Below are 27,999 nucleotides of genomic sequence, written 5' to 3' on the forward strand. Positions count from 1 at the left end.
CACAAAGTCAATAATGTCATTTAGATAGAGATAAATACCAAACGAGCAGTGAAAATATATGAAGGTAACCTTTTTTTCATTAGAAGCCTTGGGAGAACTGTTAAAAGTCCTTAAATTATGTACAAACATACACTGCTGGGTAGTCCTAGGTTGGTTGGTTTGTTTTACAAGGCTCATCTAAAAACATCTGGTAGTCAGGGAAGACTTCCCTAAAAAATGGATAGAGTGGACATCTGAGAGATGAAAAGTTAACCCAAGGATGAGAGAAGTCCAGACAAAGGAAAGTGCTTTTGCGACGTTGCAATTAAGAGGAAGCATGGTAAATAGAGTTGAAAAAGGACTTCACAGTGAGGGGAAAGAGAAAGGCCGAGTACAGTGAGAGATGAAGCTGGAATCAGAAAGGAGCCAGCTCATGCAGGGAAGAACTTTGAGATAGGAAGACCACTATGTCCCAGTCTACCCAGGACAATTTCCATTCATGCCAGGTGTCCCAGCATAATTTATAGCTTCCTCTTTCACACATACAAGTATCCCTGTTTGGATACTAACTTACATGGTTACCCTGAAATTATGTAATACTGAGGGTTTTAGTCTTTATCCTAGAAGCTACTAAAGTGTTTTAAGCAAAGGAGGTGAAGTGCATCATCAGAGGAATAAGTGCTCTGGTCCCCTATCCAATGTTTTATGATATAAAGTTCAACTGAGAATCTACTTTAAATAAACCTTCAAGAATGTCTCCTTTTCAAGAAGGGCCATATGCACCCCAATGTTCATAGCAGCATTGTCCACAATAGCTAAATCGTGGAAGGAGCCGAGATTCCCTTCAACAGATGACTGGATTAAGAAGTTGTGGTCCATATATACAATGGAATATTACTCAGCTATCAGAAAGAACGAGTTCTCAACATTTGCTGCAACATGGACGGCACTGGAGGAGATAATGCTAAGTGAAATAAGTCAAGCAGAGAAAGACAACTATCATATGATTTCTCTCATCTATGGAACATAAGAACTAGGATGATCGGTAGGGGAAGAAAGGGATAAAGAAAGGGGGGGTAATCAGAAGGGGGAGTGAAACATGAGAGACTATGGACTCTGAGAAACAAACTGAGGGCCTCAGAGGGGAGGGGGTGGGGGAATGGGATAGACTGGTGATGGGTAGTAAGGAGGGCACGTATTGCATGGTGCACTGGGTGTTACACGCAACTAATGAATCATCGAACTTTACATCGGAAAGCGGGGATGTACTGTATGGTGACTAACATAATAAAAAATCATAAAAAAAAAAAAAAAGAATGTCTCCTCTTCAGAGCCAACATTCTTGTACAAGTGACCTCACAATTTTTCTTCCCACGCCTTAATTATCCCACTTCCTTTGATCCCACTGCCCTTTACTAGCATTAGGCACTCCTCACAACCAACAATAATCTCCCAGCCACCGAAGTTAATAGATACTTTTAGGCCTTATCATACCAAAACTACACTAGCATTCCTTCATACATCTCCTTGCCCCATGACTCAACCCTTGCTCTACTTCTCTAATACTTACCACCTCCACTGCAGGTTTTCTCTTCCCTACCTAGTCCTCCTATGTAGATGTTTTCCATGCTTTTGCCCCGCTTCTCTTGTCTTTATTCGCAAATATCACCCACGCTCCTAAAACTATACCTGCATTCAAAGTCTCTTCTCAGAGCTCCAGGAAAGTACTCTAGGTTGCCAGCTAACATCTCCACCTAGAAGTCCAACAAACACCACTCATTCAGCACTAACCGTGAGTAGGTCCTCTAAACCATTTCCTTATCCATCAAGCTCTAAGAGTAACACTTTCCCCAGGCACCCATGCACCGAAGCTGAGTCACCCTAGACTCTTCTCGCCAATCGCCCGTGCTTAGCAACTCTTAAATCCACTTTCTGTCCTTTCCCACTACCTACCTGAATTCAGGGGCCACCTCATAACTTCCCAAGTGCCCTCTACTCTGTTTCCTCCACAGAATGGCCAGACCATTCATCCATTCATGTCACTTTTTTCTTAAGGCTCCTCATTTCTTAAAATTCAACTGTCCTCTACCACATACATACATATATATTGCTCTAGTTGGATGAAACTACTTGCCGTTCAGGAGAACACCCTCTCCTAATGTTTTCCAGGCAACTCGTACTTACCTAGCTCCCAACACTTAGCTCAGGCTTCAAGGCCTCCCCAGTTCCCTTGGGATGTCTTTCAAAACTTCAAAAGTCTCCTAGTTTGCCTTAGGTGGTAGTCTTTTCCTCCACAGCACCATGTGGATACCTGCCATCATAACACTTACTACACATAACTTACTGCATTTACGGTAGAACAACAGCATACTGTTTGTTTTTGGCCTTGCCCACAAGACTGTACGCAACTTGATAAGAAGGACTGAGCATGCCATCTATTCCCAGCATCTGGGTCAAGGCCTGGCATATAGTACTATTCCACAAAAGTGTACTGAATAAAAAAATCAAAGAACATTTCTCCAAAAAAATTTTTTTAATTTAAATTTTTAAAAAAATCATTTCTCTCCCGAGTATTAAAGATTTAGAGTTCTAATTCCTCTTAAAATTACTATTAAGGCAGAGAGTAAAGAAAGAAAGAAGGTAAGTCTTTTTCAGTAATTCATCTTCACCCTTTCCTTACTAGCAAACGAAGCCATCAATTAGTATTTCAAACAGCTGCTTCCATTTCTGCACTCTACTGACTAATCCAAAATTACCTTCTGGGGACTACGAACTATCACTGAGAAAAACACACATCCAATACCATTTGCAAAAGCAATAACCAAGCAGACCTGAAAATTAACTGTCCCGTGTGAGGGTTCAAGTCCCAACACAATGACAGTGCGTGGTGAGCCTGCTTCAGGTCGGTAAACCCACAGAATGGCACTGAGGCAGGGATTACATGAAATGGCACATGGGGGCGCGTGGCTGGCTCAGTCGGTGGAGCAAGTGACTCTCCGTCTCCAGGTCATGAGTTCGAGCCCCATGTTGAGCACAGAGCTTACTTTAAAAAAAAATTGAAATGATCCATGTAAAACCTCTCTGGCAATGCTAGAAGACAGAGCTAGGACTTACTCTAGCTCTACCATTTATCTGCTAAGTTCTCTGAGCCTCAAGTTTCCTCACTCATCAAACAGGGTTATCATAAGGCTTAAAAGACAGTGTCCATGAAGCACCTAGCACCGTGCCTGGCGAACACGTAGGCACGAAGTGAATGTTAGCACTTTCTGTCCTATATCTTGCACAAGTACTTTAATATCTGTAGGTCTCAATTTCTGTACCCACAAAATGAGATGGTTAGATCGCGTAATCCAAGACCTCTTCTAGCAGTAAAAAGGTTCTAATTCTATCTATGATCAATAAATCCAAACGCAGTGAAGGCAAAAAGTTAAAATTTAAAAGGACCAAGTAAACAGATTAGCTACGGAAAACATTTTTTATCATCTATGCCTACACCAAAAATATCAGCAGAAACATAAGATTATAACGTGAGTTTCAAACGTTTGACCCCTTTATGCCAACAACGTTAGCATTACAATTTAAAAATGATCAAGAACGTGGGGCGCCTGGGTGGCTCAGTCAGTTAAGCCTATGACTCTCGATTTCGGCTCAAGCCCTGAGATCAAGCCCCATGTCAGTCTCTTTGCTGGATGTGGAACCTGCTTGGGATTCATATTCTCTCTCTCTGCCTCTCCCACCCTGCCCCTCTCTTAAAAAACAAAACAAAACAAAAAACAAGAACTAGAAAGAATCTCCAAAATTAAAATTAAATTCCTCTAAACAGGAAATGGGAACTCATCTGCTGATGATGGCATCAAAAATTGGCAAAATTGTAATTACTTTATCCAGTGGTTAACATTTAACGAGTAAACTAGTTTAAACATTTAACCATTAAGTTAACCAAAAGAAAAAACCTGTTATACTGTCAGCAACAGAAAAGAGAATAATCGTGGTGCTCTAATGACCTCTGAGAAACCGGGAAGAATATATAATCACTGTGAAGCATGCATCCTTGATCATAGTAAGCTAAGTGGCCAATAAAGTTATCGATATATTTTTAAAATGTGTTAAATGATAGTATTGTACATTTACTGACATGTAAAGATATTCACACAATAGTGCTACATGACAAAAGGTTACATAGCAGTATTTATCAAGAACCATTTTGTTAAAAAAAAGCCATTTTTTGTTAATAATATGGATATTAAAAGAAAAACTTCAGCACTTTTTTATGGAACTAAGGGTGATTTTAATTTTCTTCTTGGTGTTCACCTGTCTTTTCTAATTTTCCGTAACAAACAATAATTTTTGTGTAATAGAAAAGCTCATTTTTTTATTTCCCCAAATATAAGGGCCAACACACAATCCCCTTATCACAGAGGTATAGTGAAAAAAAGAAGTTAAAAACCCTGATTAGGAAACTTCCTTAGATCCCAATAATAACTGGGAACTTCAGGTAGGCTCCCATCACTCACATGATGCCTCAGCCTCAATCTCACTATTTGTTAATGCAACAGATAGTTTCACTATACACTTCCAATATAAAATTCTAAAGGTCTCTGACTCAGACATACCAGAGGTGATGTTATCTGGACAAATTAAAGGACAAATATTAACAGATTGTGCAGGGGGGGAAAGAATCAGCAGCATATTTTTATAATGCTTTATCTTTCATTCCGTGTTTACTTTCTTGAATCTGGGTATACTAAAAGATTATCCAGTTGAAGGGATTAAACCAAGGGATTAAATTCCAACAACTCCAAAAGATACCTTGCTGTACCAAACATCCTTTGAAAGCATAGAAAGGAAGTGTTATGACAGTTTAATTACTTAGGATTTGCTTCCTAGACTTTAACACCAATTCTAGGGGTTTCATCTTTCCATTTATTTCACATGCAGGTTTACAGCTCCTGTATTAAGGCCACGGTGTTACTGTCTACTTGCTTCTACCAGAGCAAAATAAAGACATAAAAAAAAGACATGTAAAACATGAAGGTTTCTGTTTTTCAACTAATCATCCTCCATACAAAGAAAATTCCCTAAAGCAGATTAGCATTTAATATTTTAGGTTTGAAAACTGAACAAGAATGTTAAAACAAGCCTGCAGATGTTGTTTACCCCACATTTCCTAAATTTCATTCTATCAGGGACTAAAATACATAGAAAGCCAACAAAGGAAGTATATACATGTACTAAGTCCAAATATATAGTAAATTCCAATGACCCTCCCTACTAGGAAAGTTATAGGAAAAATTATTTTATCATATTTACATTTCAGTACTCTTTAAAACCGCTAAAATTTTAGCAATTTTCCTTGCTAAAATATTAGCAAGATTTTATCCAAATACTGCTGGATAAAAATTCATCCATTATTATGACACAAGTAAATAACAGGCTAAAAAATGGTGTAAGTTTCTTAATTCTTCCTGAGATTCAGAAAACTACTACTCACTCCTAATCCTAATTACACAGATGAGGAAATGCAGACTCAAAGAATTAGAGTACCTGCCCCAAGTCACAAAAAATAAGAAGCTGCAACTTCATGTAGCACTCTTGCTTGATACTACCCAATCTCATACATTGTGACTGACAGCATCCCGAATATATTCGTTAGCAGCACATAAGTACCAGTGTGCACTTTTAGATGAAAACACGCAAATCCAAATTTCCCATTAGAAGTTTCCTTACTCATGTAATAACAAAGCAAGATCAAAAGCATGTTATTTTCCCCAAAGGAATATACAAATATGTTTAATCCCTCAACCAAAAATCCATCTTCCTCAAAGCAATGGTGCTTGGGAATGGAGACAGAAAGTCTACAAATCTTCAGGTGTATATATACCATGAAGAAACACAATCAACATTATACTCTTCGGACAAAAAAAAAAAAAATAGACTTTTAATTTCATTAAATTATATTTAAAAAGAAGCACCATTTGTTTTGAAAAGGCAAGAAATGAAACTTTGAATCATTAGATTTTATACATTATCTCAAAGATTAATTTGAAAACACTGGCTTTGAAGCATAATCCTATAAAACATTAACTAATGAGATATTCTTTTTAGAAGTTTTTTTAAATGAAGGGACAGTAAAATTGGCTCAGCATCAGCATCGTAAACAATCCTACAGCATCAATTATATATGTTATATACCAGCGAGCCCCCATCACCACTTTATTAATTAATTCATAACTCAAAAAGAAAAACTTTAGAGTTAATTTTGTACCTTTTCACAACAAATGAGGAATAAAAGATGCCTTCTGGAACCTGATGAATCCAGTGAACTTAATAAAAAGCAGTCATTTTAAAAACACAAATCCAAGCGCATCTGGGTGGCTCAGTCAGTTGTGTGTCCAGCTTTTGGTTTTGGCTGAGGTCATGATCTCAGGGTCACCGGATCAAGCTCTCTCCCTCCCTCCCACGCTGCCCCTCCCACCACTCCTACTCATGCGCTCTCCCTCTAAAATATATAAATAAATAATCTTTAAAAAAATAAAAACACAAATCCATATTCTCCTATACGTACTTCCAGAGTTTCTAAAACCTAGAATTTTTATTAATTCATTTGGTGACAAAACCTGACCTAAATGGACATGAGACTATTTTTAGTCATCTTTCTCCACTAACTGTAACTATTAATATCTTTCCTTGCAGAAGTATCTGTTTCACAATGGAGTGCTACCCCCACCACCACTGGGGGTATCCTATAGTACATGCACATTACCTTCTTAAAATGGAAAGTGTTTTTACTTCCAGAATACACCTGGTCTTAAGGATTTTACATAAAAAACTGTGGACCCATATCACTGAAAAAAAATATGCATCTACAAAATTAGTTACTGAACAACTGACCAACAAACTTAATTCTCTTATACCTAGCTTCCCTGTATAATTAGTTAATACTGAAATTCTGAAATGTCAAATCTTCCCTTTTTGTTTAAAGTTCTGACTGATGGCACTCATCATCATTCTTAGAAATTCTTCCCCAAAAAAGTTTTCAATCGATATAAGTAGGTTTGGAATGAATCAGAGTAGCTATATCTTAGATCTGAGATGTTTTTCTGTGAGAGACCAAGTATATGGAATCTATCGTCAAATTCTCTCCAGCAGGACCAAGCGTTTCCATGAATTCTTTTGTCGTTGAGGTACGATGTGTGCTAAGGAACCAAAAAGGGACCAAGTAATTTTACAATCTATAATTTCTTTTAAGATTATTTGAGAGAGAAAGAGCAAGAGAGAGAGCATGGGGGGGGAGGCCACAGAGAGAGGGACAAGCAGACTCCCTGCTGAGCAGAGAGCCCCAAGGTGGGGCTCAATCCCAGGACTCTGGGATCATGACCTGAGCTGAAAGCAGACACTGACCGAATGAGCCACCTAGGCACTCCTGGAATCTATAATTGTCTTCATCCACCTACATGATATACTAATTACAAAGATTCTAAATAAAAAAATAAAAACAGAAATAGGGGCGCCTGGGTGGCTCAGTCGTTAAGCGTGATCGGCCCAGGGCATGATCCCAGGGTCCTGGGATCGAGCCCCGCATCGGGCTCCCTGCTCCGCTGGGAGCCTGCTTCTTCCTCTCCCACTCCCCCTGCTTGTGTTCCCTCTCTCGCTGGCTGTCTGTCAAATAAATAAAATCTTTAAAAAAAAAAAAAAAAGATTAAAAACAGAAAATAATTCTCAAAGAGCTAAATGGACCCAAACAGATGAAAAATTTCTTCCTTTTCATCTAATGAAATATACTTCAATTATTGGTTAAAATTAAATGAGTTCCAAGATTTCTACATATAGGCATTAGCCGCCCCACTATACCCTAAAAAAAGGAAATTAAGTATGCCACAAAAAATAAACCTGTAGCATCGAAGTGAACTGGGAACGGATCATCAGCAGACATTCCAACAAATTTCTAGAGGATGAATAGTATATAAAAGTACATATTACAAAATATGCATAGAAGGACTACAGGGGAAAGTGAGGGAAACTCAAAATGGGGCCATTAACTCATGGAACAGCTTTACACCTGATCCTCCTCAGCATATCTTACCCTAACTGCAGGCTTCCCAACAAGTTAGCCAAGAGCACAGCCCATTCATATACAGAGGTCCTAATTTGTTCTTGCATTAGAAAAGGCAGGGAAGGAGCCACCTGAGCAACTAAAGCAGTAATGCTCAACCATTCATTTATAAACGTTGGCAACCAAGGATCATGCACATGACAAAAATCACTTGCAAGAAAAAAACTAAACCAAAGGAAAAAGAGATAATCCAGTGAACAGATAAGAATTTTAAAAAGAAAATCCTAAGCATTTTCCTCAGACAAAATAAAGAAAATAATGCATCCTTAGAAACAGAAACAAAGTGAATTAAAGAGTATACCTGTACAAAAAGGTTTCTTGGAATTAAAAGTATGACTTCAGCCTTAACAATGTCACTACTGAGCTAGAGAAGAGTCAGAGTAATTTCTGAAAATGGGAAAAAAAAAAAATTATGAGAGAGAAGCGTTCAACATCCCCACCAGAGAACAAAGAAAACAGAGCACAGAAAGGTACGAAATAAAGTAAATTTCCCAGAGCTAAATAAAGATCACGGCTTTAAATGGAAAGAAACCACTTGTAACAGTAAGGGTGCATAATGGAAATACGCATTCCTAGGCTCATCTCCATGCAATTTCAGAAAATCAGGATAAAAGAAAATTTCAAAGCTTACACAGAGGAAAAGCAAAAGCAATTACCAAAAGAAAATGACTGTGACTGCCATCAGACAGAGATTACAACATTGGACACTAGAAGACAATGGAGCAATATGATAATTCCCAAATTCTGAGGAAAAAATGTTGAACCAGTATTCCATACCTAACCCAACTATCTATCAAGCATGAGACAAATTTATTTTCAGACACACAGGACTCAGAAAGTTTACATCCTGCCAACTTTTCTAACTTGCTTAAGGGTGTTCTCCAACAAAATGAGGGAAGACACCAAGGAAAGGAAAATATGTCATCTAGGGGGAAACTGGGTCTAAACCAGGTCGATTCCTAGGATGTCATCCGCACAGCATGTCTTGAGAGCAGAAAGCTTCAGAGGAAAAAAAGATAGTTATGTAAAAAATATTACAATTACATATCTTTTTTTAGTCAACAAGAAAAATGAGAGGCCATTTAGGGACAAAACTGTACCAAAAAAATCCGGGTTGGGACACCAGAGTGGCTCAGTTAATCCTCTGACTTTGGCTCAGTTCCTGATTCCAAGCTCCACACTCAGTGGGGAGTCTGCTTGTCCCTCTGTCCCCTCTTCCCTCCCCCCTCATGTATGAGCTCTCTCTCAAATACATATATAAAATCTTGTAAAAAAATTTCTTTTAAATATGAGGGTTAAAACCTCAAACGAAGTAAAATGTGACATATTTTGAGCAACTGATGGCATGTTAGAAAAGAAAATGCATCTGATGCTGACAAAAGGAATATATATACAGATTTTTAAAATGTATTTTTAATCGCAGCATATTAGAGGATATCTCAGAGGATATTTTCAATTTCCAATCCCTAAGCAGGCCTTCCTTAACCACACCATCCCTTCACCTTCCTTTACTTTTTTTTTTTAAAGATTTATTTATTTTAGAGAGATCACATGCACATGTGAAGGCGAAGAGCAGAGGGAGAGGGGGAGAGAGTCCCAAACAGACTCTGCAAAGAGCAGGGCTAGATCTCACTACCAGATCATCTGAGCCAAAATCAAGAGTCAAACGGTTAACCGACTGCACCACCCAGGTGCCCCACCATGCTTTATTTTTATTCCTCTAGCATCTGCTATTACCTAATATTATACCACAAACATTATTTTATTGATTCTAATACACATATTCTTCACTTTTTAATCTTGCTGAAACTAGCATGCATCTTACAATCCATACATACCATTTTTTCCACTTTAACTGACAAATAGACACACATCACTGGGTGTAAGTTTAAGGCATACAGCATGATGGGCTGATTTACATATAGCGTGAAATGATTAACCCAATAGGTTCGACTAACCTCCATCTTCTCAAATAGATATAAAAAAGGGGGGGGGATCTGCTTGTGATGAGAAATATTAGAATTTAGCCTCTTAATTTTCCTATATATTGAATGCCAAGATGACTTATAGACATCGTGTTATACATTACATACCTAGTATTTATCTTATAACTGTGTGTAGGTTTTTACTCCCTTCCTCCATTTCCCCCTCCCGCTCCATACATACCATTTTATAACTATAGCCAGCCAGGTGGCAGTCTTGTTATGGCATGAAAAACCTTCATTAGTTAACTTTTGGAAAGATTATAAAAGCATCAGCACCAAAATGCTTCAGATTTGATGAAATAGGACCTTTATCCATTTGCTGGGTATCGCCCAGCTGTACTCAGCAACATAAGGTCAGTAATTTATTTATTTAAATGCATTTAAAAATCTCTGTAGTCTCTGCGTATAGAACAGTGGCTAGCACATAAGAGATACTTAATCTGTCACATTTTAACATCTCTGAAACAGAAATGGGTCCAACAGGATGGATCTTACACAGCTGGTTCTAATGCTTTTTTTTTCGTGGTACATACAGTAATGGCAAGTCATTACAAGCAATGGCATCCAGGACTTGAAGAAATTCAGTAACAAATTACAAAAATTGGACAGTACAAAAAAAAAAAAAAACGGAGAGTGGTGTGAGTGAAACCACCCATTTCAAAAGATGACTCCAAAGGTTGGTAAATACAAGAAATAGAAAAATAAGATTACTGAGTTACGAAACTAAACACCCAAATAAATAAAAACAAAAAGAGCTAAACACAATTGCCTCCTGGAAACAGTAGAATGTCACCCATCTTTCACTATAAGCCAGTCTACAATTATTTTTTTTATCAAGTGCACTTACTTTTTATGAACCCTTTCTCAATTAATAAGGAGGGGAAGTGAGGATGCACACATACAAGATCAGAGAGACTGAGACAAGGGCGTTCGCACAGATACAGACAGAAAGACATTCCTGGGCAAACAGAGTCAAAGTCAAGAGTCAAGCATCTCCAGCAATTTCAACGGACAATGGAGGATGGAGACCATGAGTTTTGGAAGCAAATTTACGAAATATCTAAAGCAAGACATCAACACTAGTTGCGTACTGATTACAATTATGCCATTTTGCTCATCAGAAAGTCGAGGTAGGCTCAGCAAAGCCTTGCCAAGCTTATCCTTATGCCCCGGACTGAAAACACAGACCCCCCCTTACGTGTAATAATTACAAATTCAACCTCTCCATAACACTTCGTACTTAAACAACAATCCTTTCACCTGCCCTGGCCTGTCGTGAATTACAATGACAGACGCAGGGGGGAAAGGTGTCTCCAGTACCAGAAAGACCAACTGACTACATTACAGGGGTGCACAAGCTCGGGGAGGAGACTGCTGTTGGGGGGTAGGCAATCCGCGGATCAGAGAACGGTGGCCATGACAGGCAAAAACCCAGCTTTCGTCGTCGGGCCCACAAAAGCACCCAAGGGGACCCGCGCCTGACTTCTCAGAGAGAAAGGTCTCCCTTCCTCCGAAAAGCTAAAGAGCTTAAACACTCAACTTGCCCCGGGCGGGCAGAGGCGCGCAGTTCAGACCCCGCCCCTCCCTCCCCGCCTCAGACAAGCGTAGAAGGATTGCAAAATGTCACAGGGCCCAGATTGAGCGCGCCAAAGCGGGACCCACCCCCGGGAGACCGGGACGCCGTAGGCAGGTCCCTCCCCTTCCTCTCTCCGCCCGCGCAGAGCTCATTCATTCTTGAGGCGGGCAACCCATCTTCCCCGGCCGGCTATCCCTGCACCGCAAACCCAACAGCCGCTTTGTCTCCGGCCGGGCCGGAAACCGGAGCGCGCATTCGAGCGCGCGCCCAGACGCCACCACCCCGCACCTGGGGCCCGCCGGGCGTCCCCGCCGGAGAACCCTTCTACATCTCAGGGTGCGAGGCCCGAAGCCGGCCGCTCCTCGTTGGCGGCCTCAGGTGCGCGCTTCGCCCGGTCCTGTTCGGTAGCTGGGAGACGGAAATGTGCACCCCGGTCGCACCGTCTCTACAATTCGAGCCCCCTCGGCGACCCCTGTCCCCGCTAAGAAACACTCGATTCTCCTTCCGAAGAGCGTGGGCAGCTGGCCCAGCTCTCCCGCCCCCGGGCTGCGCCCCCCGCCCTTTTTGTGAGCAAACGCGGCCGCCAGGCGGGCACTCACTTGAGGACCAGCTGGTCGTGCTCGGCTTTGAACTTGCCCAGCTCGATCTGCAGTTTGGCGCGCTCGCGAGCCGTGTCGTCGAGTGCGCGTCGCGCGTCGGCCAGCTCTGTCTCGTACAGCGCCTTGAGGCCGGTGAGCTCGCGGCCGCGCACCTCCTCACGCTCCGTCACCTGCAGCTGCAGCGCGCTGTTCTCCGTCTCCAGGCTGCGCACCTTGTCGATGTACACGGCCAGCCGGTCGTTGAGCTCGCGCAGCTCCTCCTTCTCCTGCAGCCGCGACAGCCGCGTGGGGCTCAGCGGCGTAGCGGGGGCGCTGGCGCGGCTGCCCGACCGCGGCGGCACGGGGGTCGCGGTCGCCATGGCGGGCGGCGGGGCGACTGGCGGGAGGAACAGAGCGGAGAGGCCGCGGGCAGCACGGGACACGGAGGGGGTGCAGAGGGCGAAGCGGGGACCGAAGGCACAAACCGACGACCCGCGCCCGCGGAGAAGCCGGCGTGGGAAGGGAGAAGCACCTGGGTTGGCGGGAGCCGGGTTACAGCACAAAGGGCAAAGGGGGAAGACTGCCAGTCAATCGATCGTAAAATGCCCTTTGTAAGAAAATACGCACACACACTCACACACACAGTCGGGAAGATTCGGGGCGAGGGTGACCGGGAGGGCCGAGCAGGGTCCGCGCGCCGCCGCCGCCGAGTCTCCCGCCCGCAGCACTTTGTTTCCTCTCAGGCGGCGCGGAGCGGCGGGGTGGGGGTGAGGGGAGGGAGCAGGGCGGTGGGGGGCGGAGGTGGCGCGGGCAGTGGCGCCGCACTCTCCAACATGGCCGGCGCGCTCCGGCACCTCCACGTGACCGTCGCCGGCCAATAGAGGGCCGGCGGCGCGCTTCGGGGCTCGGGGGCCGGGCCTGTAAATTCAAAATCGGGGCCTCGGGCAACCGTCGGCCTGGCGCGCGGGGCTGGGCGTGGCTGGGGAAGGACTGAGGGCGGTGGAGTGGGGCGCCGGGAACTGCTCACCCGGCGGCCCAGGGCCCAGCGTCGGCCGGGCCTTCCTGCCACCCCGCGAGGACCCCCGGAGGGGCCGGGCCTGCGTGTGGCGGGAAGGAGCCCCGAGGTTTTCCGGGGCGGATCCGCGCCGCCGCCCACACCCAGAGGTTCAGGGAAATTCAAACATAAACGGCCTTAACAGCCACACGCAAAGCTCCTAGCGGCCAGGACGACCGCGGACGTTGTAACCTTATCCCCGCCCGGCCGAGAGGGCTCGGAAAACGGCCTGGAGGCCCGGCCGCTGTAGAGTTACGTAATGAGCTCTGATGTCCGAGGTTCAAAACCCGCTGCGTGCCGGTGCCAAATGCCAGCCTTTATTTTTCTCTGGGAGGGAAAACGGGGTAGCCCAACACCTCTTCGCTGTCAAATTTGACGTATGCGTGCGTGTCTTGAAGCCACCGAGCCCACAGAAAAGCCAGAAACCCTGACTTGGAGTCACAAGTGACATTAATGTGTGAAGGAACCTTCACAAGCTGCTAATTGTCTTGCTTCACTAAAATCCAATGCATCAAAATCTAAGTTTGTGCAAATTTAAGTACAAAGGACTTAATGCTTTAAAAAAGGATCCCCTGGAATGTAACTGACAGCTAATTTTAGTAGAATGTCCATTAATCGCTTTAAAAAGTTTTCACTTTCAGGCTAATGTTTGCTGGAATTTACTGTGTCCTGCACTGGTCTTTCCTTGGGTTAGCCGTCTACGCGGCCGCTCTGTGGTGTGGGAACTGTATTGTTTTCTTTTGAAAATTCACCCATTTAATAGACGGATTTCCTTAAGGCTTCCCGGGAGGGACAGGATGGCATTTGAACCCAGGCAGTTGCAGTTGACTGGAGAGCCTCGCCCTTAACTATAACCTAGAAGGCCACCTGACAATCTAGTGGGAACTCATCTGTAGAGTAATGACAGGTTAGCTACCTTAATAATGGTAGAAATGAACACCAGAACGTTCTTTAAATAATAATCAAGTCAGGTACGAATTAGTGAGGGCCACAGGGCTGGGTATCACCCAGGGGGGATTTCTGGGCACCCTGAGTGAAGATGATCTCCTTATTAAAGGTTCTACTTTCTGCCCTGTTATCTAAAATACCTCGCTGAGAAAGACTTGAAAAGCTTCTGTTCTGAAGTTGGTGTTGTTTAAAAGTAAATATTCAGACAATCTTAATAACTTAATATCTTGAAAATCCAAATTACTTGTGAAGAAATGAGACCTAAGGAAGGTGAGCGTTGATCCGAGGTGGCGGACTCCAGCCCTGGAAGGTAAACCCACCTCCTGGCGGCTCTTTCCACTACGTGGATCGTTTGGTTTTCACGCCATACTCCCCTTTGCCTCAGCATTTTAAAAAATATTTTGGATTTTTAAGTATTTTCTTTCCGTTTTTGAAATGTTCAAACTGGATGTGATTTGAGGCATGATCTCTGTGACTCTCAAGCCTGTGAGGCTTTCTCTTGATAGAATCCCTCAATTTCTGTTTTTAGAACACTCAGGTTATGTCCTCTTATCTGAAACAAAGACATTGGAGTCAGACAGTTAAGGATTTGCTATTGCTAGCTGTGTAACTATGGAAGTTATTCCTTGGTTTCCTCAGGAAAATGGGGATAATTCCTACCTTGCATGGGGTTTGTAAAGATTACATTTTAGACATATAATATGGGATGACTAGTAATTCTTTTTTTTGGTAAGATTTTATTTATCTGAGACAGAGTAAGCGAGTGGTGGGCAGAGGGAGAGGAAGAAGCAGACTTCCTGCTGAGCAGGGAGCCAGATGCCGGGCTCAATCCCAGGACCCCAGGATCATGAGCTAAGCCCAAAGCAGATGCTTAACTGACTGAGTCACCCAGGCCCCCCTAGTAATTCTTCCTAGTAGTAATTTTATGTCTCCAATCAAAAGAAATTTTTAGAAATGGGGAAAAAATGGAAAAATCTCTTAGCCATAAAAGTAGGCAATTATGCAAACATTTGGTCAGGTACTTGACTAAATGTACACTTCCCTTATTCTCTTGACAATTCCCATGCCTAACCCTGTACCTGGAGTATTTTCCCCTGTCTTTCATAATAAGCTTGTCCAGCCCTCTTCGTTTAAATAAGTCCTGTAATCTCATCACTGCCAATGTTTTCCCCAATTAGAAGAGAGGTAACAAATACTATATAAGGTTGGTAACAGTGCTGCTTCATTTACAAGAACAATCGTGATTTCAAATATGCTGCCCTGTTTTTCCTATAAACCTTCCCTTTCCTGTCAGGGCACATGTTCTGATTATTGGTTAGGCCATATATATAAATATCCCACCAAGCCTCAGCTTGCCATGACACTGTTTCCCTCTTCAATACTCTTCCCCCTTCAATACTTTTCCCACAGCACAGAGCTACCTCATGACATAGAGACAACTTATTTGACATTTGCCCTACTTTCTATATATCGTTTGGATCTGGGACAGTAAAATACATGATACCTATCATGCCTGGACAGAAGGGGCCCAGACTAGGATGGGGGTGGGGAGGCAGGAAGAAAGGAAGGAGGTACTGAAAGCTCGCAGTAACTCAGTTTGTGCAGGGAGAGAGGAGTGACAGCGGGCAGGGAGCTGAGCATACAGTGCAAACAAATGGGCTAGCTAGGGCTGAAGCACAAAATGAAAAAATATTGCTAGTGGTATCCCCTCAATATATGAATGTTGAATAAATGCAAGAAGAAATAAATGAATACATGGTCCTCTACTAGGCCGCATTGTTTCTATTTAATACACTTTGCAAAGTTAATGGTGTTTCTAGTTGTCACAAAAGCATAACAATAAATCATGTTTCAGAAGGTTAAGTGACTATCCAGCATCCCTTCAAACCCTGATTTTTATTTTTATGTTTTAAAAAGAGCCAAAGAGTTTTAAAGGTGCCTTTATCATCTTCGATAGCATTGTTCTCTTAGCAAAGCTGCGTGAAATTTACATACTGCTCAAAGTTGTGTTCCAAATTGCTCTTTAAGATCTGGATATTTGGCAAAAGGAGAATTGGCAGAGTTCTTTTAACCCAGTGATTCTGTCTTAGTGATAACTTAGGATTTAGTTGAAAAGAGAAACCAATTTGCATTCTTGCATTTCAGTTTTATTTTATGCCAAAATATGCTCACAATGCTACTTTATTTATAAAGGTTATCTTTAAAGCATTTCTTAAACTAGTATATATGCATCTGGTTTTTAACAATTTTTTTTAATCCTACAAAGGTATGCCCCTTTCCCCTATATTCTGCATCTTTACCTTTAGAGTGGTAAAAATAGGAAAGACTGGAGTCTAAGTGTAAGGTTTATTTATACATAATTCAGCTGTTTCTACTCTAGTTGAAACTGACTCTGCTCAAAAGTTAAGGGCTTTCCTTTTTCATGATCATGTCTGTAGTCTTTGATGGGTGGTTTTACCCCTACCCAATAACATCTAAATGTATTCTTTTAACTTTAAACTACAGAGGTGAGACTTTTCTCACCTAAAATATGTTTGAGTTCAAGAAAACAGATGAAAAAGGAAAATACAATATTCACATAGTTGATGTACTAAAATAAAAGAATGAATTTACAACCAGATGTCTGCATGTTCTTCATTACCACAATTTTGGGGCACCACTCTTCTCGGGACAGCATTGTAAAACCAGGACTAGAGATAATCACACCACTCTGTTTTTAAGCTTAATAATTTTGATAGAGGTAGAGGAAAAGAAAGGTAGTCTGGCTGAACGGGTTCCCTCCATCTCATCTTCCCATCCCTACCATCCCCACTCCAGTAAGAGCCTCCTGATTGGGGAAGGAGAGAGAGTTTGTGGGAGTCACCATCTCTTGTCCCACCTCTGGGCTGAGTTGACAGTAGGAGTTGAAGATCCAAGAATAGAGATGGTTTGTGCCTCACCACAAAGTTCCCTGTCGTCTTCCATCTTGCTGTGGCAAAGCAGAGTCCAAGAGCAGCCTTCTCTAGAACCATGGTATTCAGCAGCCTCAAAAAAATGACAAAAAGGGGAAGGAGGAACAATAAGAGGAATGTCGAATAGTCTAACCTTCTGTGATGGTTAATTTTGTGTGTTGAACTGACCTGGGCAACAGTGCCCAGATATGTGGTCACGCATTATCTGGATGTTTCTGTAAGGGTGTTTTTCATGAAACTAACATTTAGATCAGTGGGCTTTGAGTAAAGCAGATTGCCCTCCTACTGTGGGTGGGCCTCATCCAATCTGCTGAAGGCCTGAAAGGAACAAAAGACTGACCTCCCACAAGCAAGATGAAATTTTTTTTTTTTTTTTGACAGAGAGAGAGACAACGAGAGAGGGAACACAAGCAGGGGGACTGGGAGGGGGAGAAGCAGGCTTCCTACTGAGCAGGGAGCCCAATGTGGGGCTTGATCCCAGGACCCCAGGATCATGACCTGAGCCGAAGGCAGACGCTTAACGACTGAGCCACCCAGGCACCCCACAAGATGAAATTCTAACAGCAGACAGCCTTCAGCTTTGAACTGCAACAGTGGCTTTTCCTGGCTCTCCAGCCTGCCGACCTACCCTGCAGATTTTAGACTTGCTCACCCTCTATTCACATGAGTCAATTCCTTAAAGTAAATTTATTTGTCTATATATACATATCCTATTGAATCTGTTTCTTTGGAGAAACCTAAGACACCTTCCCTATGTCCATAAGAAGATGTAGAGGAGGAAAAAAAAAAAAAAGTGCCAAGAGATTGAAATGGGTCAGTGGGAGAGGGAAGCTACAGACTGAGTTGGGTGAACAGGCCACCTGAGGCATGGTGGAACTGTACAGAATTCAGCAGAAGCACTGTGGACAGAAGTGACAGAGGCCAACGTGCTCAGGAACCACAAGAAGTCACATCTAGAAAAGGCCAGTACAGAGCAGAGACAGAGCAAAACCAAAAAGCAGATGGCTTTCCCTATAGCGGTTAAGAATCTCCCTGGACTGGGGCGCCTGGGTGGCTCAGTCGGCTAAGCGTCTGCAATCCCCATCACCAAATGGTCCCCTACATCTCTTTACACGGCTTTTCTCCACCAGTAACTTTTTTTTTTTCCAACCCAAGCTCTCGCCACAAGGTGGAAAAGCTGGCTTCTGGGTACCGCAAGCCTAAGTTCTCTTAGTAGCTCACAATAGAACAAATCTCAGGAAAACCGATTTGATTGTTCTGGCCATGTGCACAGCCCAGAACCAATTCCTATGTCCTCTGGTTGGCCACGCCTAGGCCAAAAACCACCACTTTGATAGGCAGGGGTCAGGGAGACTTGGGAGTCAAGGCTATCCTCACCAAACCACACAGGATGGGTTCCATAAAGAATGAGGAACGCATCTCAAAAAGTGTTGAAGAGATGCTGGACAAACAAAAACAGTATGTGTCTACCTCATGAAAGGAGAGCGAGAGAATTAACCTAAGCAGTCCTTTTCTCGTCTAAAATTCTCTGTTTGCATATTCTTATAAATTTTAGGGGCTTCTGGGTGGCTCCGTTGGTTGAGTGGCTGACTCTTGGTTTCACCTCGAGTCATGATCTCAGGGTCGTGGGTTGGAGCCCTACATCAGGCTCTGGGCTCAGCATGGAGTCTGCTTGTCCCTCTGCTCCTCCCCCCAGCTCTAAAATAAATAAAACCTTTTTAAAAAATTAAAAATTAAAAAATTAAAAAATCAAAAATGTTAAAGTACAGGGGTGCTTGGCTGGCTCAGTCAGTAGAGCATGCAACTCGTGATCTTGAGGTTATGAGTTCAAGCCCCACACTGGGCACAAAGCTTACTTACATACGTACCCACACAAATAAAGTTAAAATACAAACTCTTAAAGGTTTAGGATACCTAAAAAGTCATATTTGTCTATTTATTAATCCATGCATTTATTCATGGAACGTTTGTGGAGAATTTACCACACGCAGAGCACAGGGGACTGAGGTACAGGATCCCTGCTCTGAGGAGCCCAACCTTCCAGTCATGGATGGGCAGACATAAATAAATTCTGCCTCAAAGTACTGAAAAGGAGGCGTGAACAAAGAGGTACGGGTGCATTAGGAACCAGACAGGCCTCTGTGCTGGGGAGGAAGACACCACTTGGAAACAGATGATCTGAGCTGGGCTTGGAAGCATTTCAGCCCCCAGGGACTGGAAGATGAATCCGGTACTTTGTGCAGACCTGTAAATGGCAAACCACATGCCCCAGGGAGAATTAGAGGGAAACCCCAAATGGACTCCCTAATCTCCTATGGTGTGCTTTTTATTTCGAACCACACTGTGGAGAGGGTGCTTTAAATTAGGAATGAGTAAGGTGGTAAAGGAAGCAAATTTTAGTCAACAATTAACTTTAGGCCCAGCTTATGGTGGTCGAGAAAAATGGAAAAGTAAGGAAATTGCCATACAGCTGAAACAAGTGAATTACTTGAGCTGCGTTGATGCCTTGCCTAAGGCAAAACTAAGGTAGAAAACTAATAAAGCAGGAAATTTTGTTGAGTAACTCCTCTGTGCAAGGCATTATACTCTATCCCGTGAAAGAAATTTTTGAAGTGTGAAATGTGATTCGTTCCCTCAATAAAGGTATTGTGTGTGTAGAAATGAAATATATGGGGGCGCCTGGGTGGCTCAGTCGGTTAAGCATCTGCCTTCAGCTCAGGTCATGATCTCGGGGTCCTGGGATCAAGTCCCACATCAGGCTGCCTGATCAGCAGGGAGTCTGCTTCTCCTTCTCCCTCTGCCCATTCCCCTGCTTGTGCTCTCTCTCTCAAATAAATAAATAAAATCTTAAAAAAAAAAAAAAAGAGAGAGAGAGAGAGAGAAATGGAATATATACACAGAATAAGTAGGTAAATCAATCAAGCTATGAATGATGTAAGTCCAAAGGAGTGACGTTAATGACAAGTTTCAAATCACTGGGGCTATTAAAATCTGGGGAATGAATAAATCCCCACGGTCCAGGACAGCACGAGAGGATGTTGTAGAAAAAGAGAATTTGAACTAGACATCAAAGTAGGGGAAGACTTATTTCAGTAAGTGATTTGATTTATCAAAAAATTAGCTTTACATACCAATTTTTCAGGAATAGAACTATTCCATAAAGTTAGATGACTCTATATTTTGTATAAACTATATGTATTTACTAATGTTGAGCATGTGTACCTGGAATTTAATGCTACCAAAAATACTCTGCTAAAGTCTCTAAAAAGACATGATGTTGAAAAGTAATTAGGGACGTCTCCAATTTGCATGTACGTTGAGTAAAGGAGCGACTGAAACTCTCCTATATTGCTGATGGGAGTACAACCACTTCGGAAAATTGAGTGTCCCCTATAAAGTTAAAAATGCACCAACCCTGCAGGCCAGCAATTCTACTCCCAAGACAAATGAAAGCACATGGCTACTGAAAGACTTGGGGAAGAAGTTTAAACTAGCGTTATTTATAATAGCCCAAACTGGAAACAATCCAAATGCCCATCAAGAGAATAGACAAATCACGGTATGAGTACCATTCAGCAATTAAAAAGAATGAGTTAAAGATACCTTCAACAATGTGGATGAATCTCAGGAACATTATATTGAGCAATAGAAAAAGTACACTTTATATGATTCATTTACACGAAATTCAACAACAAATAAGTGTAAAAGAAATCAGAACAGTGGATGTCCAAGGGAGGGAGAACTGATTAGAAGGGGGCATTGAAGAACTTTCTGGAGTGGTAGGATCATAGGTGTATGGACACAATTATCAGAACTTAACATGTGCATTTCACTATATGTAAATTTTATCACAATAAAAATAAACATATTCTGGTCTCTTATAGATTAGGTTTTAAAACTCCTGAGATGTACTTCGTAATTTTTTTTGTAAATAGACAAGTTTCCGCCTTATTTGTTGCTTGAATTCTAAATAGTCTGTGGACTCTAACACCTGTGTGATTTCTTCAGGAGACAGAAATTGGACACAGTTTTTTAAAACAGTGACTTGATCAGATTTAAAAGATGTAGTTAAACTAATATGACATTGTATGTTAATTATACTTCAATTAGATTTTTTATTATTTTTTTCAATTTAAAAATTTTCAGATAAGGGGTGCCTGGGTGGCTCAGTCGGTTAAGCATCCAACTTTTGATTTCCGCTCAGGTTGTGATTCAGGGTCATGAGATCAAGCCCCACGTCGGGCTCAGTGCTCAGCACAGAGTCTGCTTGAAAGCCTCTGCCTCTGTCCCTCCCCGCACTTGTATTCTCTCTCTCTCTCTCTCAAATAAACAAAATCTTTAAAAAATTTTTTTAAATAAGAAAATAATATAAGATGTATTTGAGTAATGAAGACACAGGTGTTCAGGCTGAAACCGGTGACTTGAAGAGAACTTTCCCATTTTTGTCTTGGAAAGATTGGACGATGTTGGAATCTGAATACTACAAAACTAAGAACTTCATACAAATCTAAAAGAATAGTTCCTACCTATGAAATTCTGCTTTTCACTATTATATTCATTTTACTTTGTAAGATTACACATTTGGACACTGATTATTCTGTTGATCACATACAAATACTGATTTCTAGCAATCCAGGGACCTGAATTCTTTTCATAAAGAACAACTTTAGAACAACTTTCTAAACAACTGAAGGCACCCCATAAGTTTAATTCAGTAAGAGAAGTAATTTTTAAGAGGGGAATGAGGAGAAGGGAGAAAAAAAGGCAGTTATCAGAATCTGCGGTAGCATTGTGACTTATAAAGGATCTTTAGTATTATAATTTTATATTTTAAAAGCCAAAAAATTACCTATAGTTTCAATAATACATATTTTTTTAATTTGACTACATTTTCTCAGCCAAATGGGCTTTGTTTGAAAATTGAAAAAAAAATGATTTTTTAAACCAGCTGTGGTAGGGGAAGACAGAAATCCTACTGCCTTGGGGTGCCTGGGTGGCAAAGGGGTTAAGCGTCTGCCTTCAGCCCAGGGCGTGATCCCAGTGTTATGGGATCGAGCCCCACATCAGGCTCCTCCGCTAGGAGCCTGCTTCTTCCTCTCCCACTCCCCCTGCTTGTGTTCCCTCTCTCTCTCTGGCTGTCTCTATCTCTGTTAAATAAATAAATAAAATCTTTAAAAAAAAAAAAAAAGAAATCCTACTGCCTCAAAGGGGCTTTTTTAGATTTGAGGGGGCAGATGAGAATTTTATGTTTATCACAGGAGCGCACAGGATGACAACGTTATGAGACACTGCGTGGAGAGCAGACAGGAAGTATAGCACCCGCTCCTGCCCTTGGTCTCGCTGGGGCTCTTACGTTACAGCCAGAGCCATAGAAGCCAGTGTACAATTACCTACCAGAAGTAACTGGGTCAGACAACCCGCCATGACAGCCACGACTGCAGAAAGTTCCGCTGTGACATTCCCTTGGAAAAATCACCCTGCAGTGACTTGAATCAACTCCTTCACGAGGTTTTCAGAAACCCGTTGTCATTTAAAAGAAATCGGTTTCATTTCTCTAATCTTAACCTCTGAGGTTTTTTGTCATTTACTACAGACTTCCTGAAAGGGATTTAAATTGGGCTGAACTCAAAGTGAGGAAGGGAGAAAAGAGGTCTCAATTGTCCTAGGGAAGTCACGGGAGTGAGCCCAGGCATTTTTCTTTTCCAAAGTAAAACGGATCCAAAACGTGGGCTTCACCCCCAAATATTGAAAATGTCATTCCTCCTATGAAGTTCTGTGGCATTAGGATCGAGAGCAGTCATTCGGAACCTAGCATATTGCTTTGGGGTCTATCATTTCGGCCAAATCATAAGACTCTTTGAGGCAGATAAATGTCGTTAGGAGCCCCTGCAGATGATGAAATACGGTTACTTTCCTGTCCACGGGCCCCCATATTTGAGTAAAGCAATATACAACTAGGGGTGATCCAAGTACCCTGGCCTTCACCAATCTCTCATTTTTCATGAGCCTACCTTATCTAAGAGATACTTCTGCATGCTTCTTTGAGCAAGGGACTCTGGTAGTCATGAGCCAAGATACACACTTAAAATGTCTCAAAACAATGATTTAAAGACTTTGTAAGAATTCCATCTGGAAAACTTATTCTTTTGTTATTCTTGTCTGAAAGTAAGAATCTGAACTGAACATTTATTTTAGTCACTACCTATACTGATAAAATAGTATTAAGTGTCATAAATAATAACATGTAATGGAAAGCTGTTTCTCCTTAAATACTAAGAGCCTATTTCAGTTTCAAGTTTACTATGTCATCTCACGTGCTTCCTCCAAATTTGGTCATGATTGTTGATGAAGAAATTTCAGGAAATGAACCACTTGTTTAAAAATGAGTATTTTAAAAAATGCATATTTTAAAAATTGAGTGTTGCATGCTAAAGCGATGAGAAAGCGAGCCATAGATATATCACCCACCCCAGATGGAATCTGGTTAACATCAGCTATGCCGTGACATCTAAAAGATGTTCAGCCAATAGGATAAACATCAAATACAAGAATAAGATACACGTATCCTATACTAGCGAGCACAAGTAAATGTGAAAGCTTGGAAATTCGGTGGAAGGGAATGACAGAATTGCATGTTAGGATCAGAATTCGTGCTCTGTCTGAATCACCAGAAATGCATTATTTCCCCTCCCATTTGTCTTTTAAAGTCCCCAAATGATTTGAGTTAGGAGATGAAGCAGTGGAAGACCTGGATGCTTGGATCTCTTTCTGCCATGGGATGGAAGAGAAAGAACACGGAGAACACTTCAGAGGCTGATTTGACCGATCGCTAGATAAATAAAACTGAGAATATTTGGGGGACCAATGGAGATACATTAAGGAAGGCAGGAGAGTGCGGGCTTCAGAATCAGGAATACCCAAGTGCGAATCCTGCATAGTCACAGGCTGTGTGACCTCTAGCAAGTTACTTAACATCTGTGAAGCTCCATTTCCTCATTTGTAAAAACCAGAGAAAGAACTGCCTCACAGGGATGTCGATAGGAATGAATACATTAATGTACACACAGTGTATCTGGTACCTATTCAGGGCCAAGTAAGTACTTAATTCCTTTCCCTTCCTCTACAAAAAGAGATATTAGAATTTTTACTTCCCAATTTTATTTTTTTTTTTAAGGATTCACAGTCTTTTTTTTTTTTAAAGATTTTATTTATTTATTCGACAGAGATAGAGACAGCCAGTGAGAGAGGGAACACAAGCAGGGGGAGTGGGAGAGGAAGAAGCAGGCTCCTAGCGGAGGAGCCTGATGTGGGGCTCGATCCCATAACGCCGGGATCACTCCCTGAGCCGAAGGCAGACGCTTAACCTCTGTGCCACCCAGGCGCCCCTTTACTTCCCAATTTTAAAAGTTCCTATTCCACTTAGCATATAAAACATTATACCAGTACTGAGAAAAATCAGTGCTCGTTACAGCACTGGATTTTCAAAAAGTTAACTATTTTACTTTGTCATGCTCACTAATGTTAATCTTGGCAGAGAGCCAATACCTGTACGAATATTGCATAGTACATGGAGTGATTGACTTACTAGAATTTGATTCCATTTCACAAACTTTCACAGAGTACCAGTATGGCCAGCTCTAGAGAAATTACAAAGTAATCAAGACACAGCTCCCACCCCACAGAAACTGACGGGGTACGTAAGAAAAAGCCAGCGTTAGGACCTCTGACATAGGCTCTCCTGAATCTTTTTATGATTATCTGTAAGCCAACCTCTCTCCAAACACCACATGCTATGCCTGTTGAGTTTAGACTTCTTAACCAGTTTTTATCGTTTTGGATTTTATCATTGTTTAGATATTCAGGCATTGTTTGATTGGTTTGGATTGATTTTTATAATGGAAAGTATACATGACTTTCAGTTAATGTTATCAAAACATCAATTGGCACCTAGTTAATGGGCATCTTGCAAAAGATAGAAGGAGATAAGATCTATTTTTCTTAGATCATATGGTACTTAAGCCTAGATTTTTGCTTTGTATGTCCCTCTATCACTTCCATGTTTTGAAGAGGAAAAAAAAAAAACACACTCTCTGCACGACCACAAGATGAACCGCTACTTTTCCTGCTGGCCAGGAAAAGGGTAGTATTAAGGGTGCAGCCATCTGCTTGCCACAGACTGCTGGTGAGACAAGAAAAGCTAATTAGCACCCCAACCCTCACCCGTACTCCTCCCTCCTCTCCATGCCTCCGCCATCTGGCTGGCCTCCCTTTCCTCTACCCTGCCAGCTTCTTTCTGCATCCTGTGGCTTGGGGAGGTCAGAATCCTTTGCCTCTCCTAGCAAGAGATAAGAATAGACTTCAGCAGCAGCCTGGACCATGAATTTCTAAAATTTTAAAGGAAATTGCACAAATCACCTCCTCTCCCCTCCCACCAGCGATGCTCTCTTTCTCTGGGGCCTCTTATCTTCCTGGAAACATCTCTGCCCAGGAAAATCGTTAGGCCTGGAATCCAATCTGTTTTGTAATTGACAATCGTCTAAGGATAGACAAGCACCTAGTTCCTGCCGACTGGGATTTGGGGGACAAGCATTGGGATATAAAATCATTAAGTAAATATAGTGCATTTCAGCATAAAGCCACAGGAAATGGTGAGAAATACCTTTGATATGAGGCAGCAATGACAACTCAAATGTCATCACTTATTAAAGATGTCAAAAAAATAGGACATCAGTGAAGCAGATTAAGATTCTGAGACTTCATGGAATAAAAAGAGTGAAACTTCTAACTAGTAAACACAGACCAGCTATTAAGGGGCAAGAATTATGATTTTCCTATTTACCTGAGAACTAATGCAATGTGGGTAAACTGATGTTTCACTAACAGAAATCCTTGTTACTAGGTTACTTGAATTTGTTACAAAAAGAACAGTATTTTTTTCTGTATTTTGTTCTTATTCTGACTTTTTTCTTTTTTCCTACCTTATAGTAATATAACCAATATACTTTTTTAAAGAAAATCTACAGTGCCTGCTTAAAGAATGAAAGGCAGTAGAAAACAAACTTCGAAAATTATAAACCTGTAAATATTGGCTCAGAATAAGAAGATGATTAGAATATTGGAGATAAGCTTCAATTAAGCTTACTATGAAAAAGACTTGCTCCATAGCTGTATTTCAAACACAGCAGTCAGTGTAAATTTGAAAAAAAAAAATACCATGAGGTTTTGATGTCAGAATTCTTGCCTTATGGGGCACCTGGGTGGCTCAGTTGGTTAAGCAACTGCCTTTAGCTCAGATCATGATCCCAGGGTCCTGGGATCGAGCCCCGCATCAGGATCCTTGTTTGTCGGGGAACCTGCTTCTCCCTCTCCCTCTGCCTGCTGTTCTCCCTGCCTGTGCTCTCTCTTGCTGTCAAATAAATAAATAAAAATTCTTAAAAAAACACTTTTTTTTGCCTTACTAAACAAACTTGCTAAAAGAAATTACCCACGTGTATCCTTTCATTTTCCTAACACGGGAAAAGGGAGACCAACAAACTTCAGTTCAGAGTATTCTTCTGAACTGGATAAAATTAAGTTACGACTCAGACCCGTACAGAACACCAGATGCTTCCTACCTGGAGGGGATATCTGTAACTTTTTTGGCTGCTCACCCTCTGAACTGTCTTCCTGCATTTGGGGAATTCCTCAAATGAGTCTGAGCAAGAGAAAGGGTCTGCCTCCTACTCGAGATGCTACCAGAGCCAGCCAGCCAGCCATTTCTTTTGCAGGCCTAGGTTTGGCCAAGCAGAGGCACCAGCCCCAGAACTTGACTGAAAGCAATGCAAGAGTGGCAAATCTGTTCCAGTAGCAAATCCCGTTTCCGAAGGCAGCCGGGCCAGAGCACCATCCTATACGCAGTGTTGGTGGGGGTGGCAGCTGCAGGATCTATCCTTCCTTGGCAGCAACAATGACTTTCCCAGATAGGTTCTGGGACCCTTGGCAGGTAGCTTCTTTTGACCTAGGGCTCTAGCCGTCCCATGATCCTATGAGCTCCCTGATAGTCTTCAGTCCCAAGTCAGAATCAGCCTCTGTGCTTGCAACCAGGAACCCTAAGGGATACAGAGCCTCCGGAGAAGTGACTTAGAATTAAAAAGAGAGGAACCGGGGAATACAGTTTCTCTTATAAGCTGTGTACTGCTCACAAAAGACAAGTAGTTGAAGGTAAGAGCATCGGTAAAGAGACATATGTGCCTTTTTCCTTAACGTAAGTCAGGGAGGTGTGTCCAGGAGGATATATGGGGGAAAGGCCCGTTTCAGTGATAATCTAGAAACAATGAAGGGAAACCTTATCCCTTCATCTAGGTCCAGGCCTAGATAACTCACACAGTTAAAACTACAGGAGTACAAGTTAACTGATGCATTTCACAACTATATAAAACAAAACACATAAAATAAAGTACATTAAACACATGAAAATGACTAAGTGGGGGAGTTGGAAATAGGAACAGGGGAAGGAGATAGAGGGAAAGGTTGCAATGACTCTGGTGCAAAATGTAGGGCTTGTGTCCGAAGGCCTCTGGCCCTCGCGCCTGGTGACATTTTCTCCAGCCCCGTGATCTCCAGAAGAGAAAGAAACTCTCCAGCTGTCCCAACTTCGGGCATGGAGATGAGCAAAGCAGAATGCAGCCTGCAGTTGATGGGACTGACCCCCTGGCTGCTGCCCCCAGCCCAGGTGCAAATAGGCAGCAGGGGGTTGTCAGAATGCCTGTGATGGGGATCCATGGGCAGACCGTGATGATGTGAAACACCCTCCTTTATAAACAAAACTCTTTCCCT

At 42.1% G+C, this 27,999-nt stretch overlaps 1 protein-coding gene and 1 long non-coding RNA gene across 2 annotated transcripts in view; both read right to left on the reverse strand.

The window, feature by feature from the left end:
- The window catches only part of LMNB1 (lamin B1), a 50,982-nt gene extending 38,028 nt beyond the window's left edge, over positions 1–12,954 (reverse strand). The window contains exon 1 of the mRNA XM_040622522.1: positions 12,253–12,954. Within this exon, the coding sequence (XP_040478456.1) occupies positions 12,253–12,611 (359 nt within the window). The 5' untranslated portion in view covers positions 12,612–12,954. The remainder of the gene's footprint in view (positions 1–12,252) is intronic.
- A 3,408-nt stretch (positions 12,955–16,362) lies between these two features.
- Positions 16,363–22,635, reverse strand: LOC121100762. Its single transcript, XR_005832545.1, has 2 exons — positions 22,579–22,635; positions 16,363–17,257 (listed from the first exon to the last, which is right to left on the reverse strand). It is a non-coding gene; the product is annotated as an uncharacterized LOC121100762 (long non-coding RNA).
- Between the last annotated feature and the right edge of the window lie 5,364 nt (positions 22,636–27,999).

The sequence above is a fragment of the Ursus maritimus genome, unplaced genomic scaffold, assembly GCF_017311325.1.
Source record: "Ursus maritimus isolate PB19 unplaced genomic scaffold, ASM1731132v1 scaffold_5, whole genome shotgun sequence".
NCBI classification, from domain to species: domain Eukaryota; kingdom Metazoa; phylum Chordata; class Mammalia; order Carnivora; family Ursidae; genus Ursus; species Ursus maritimus.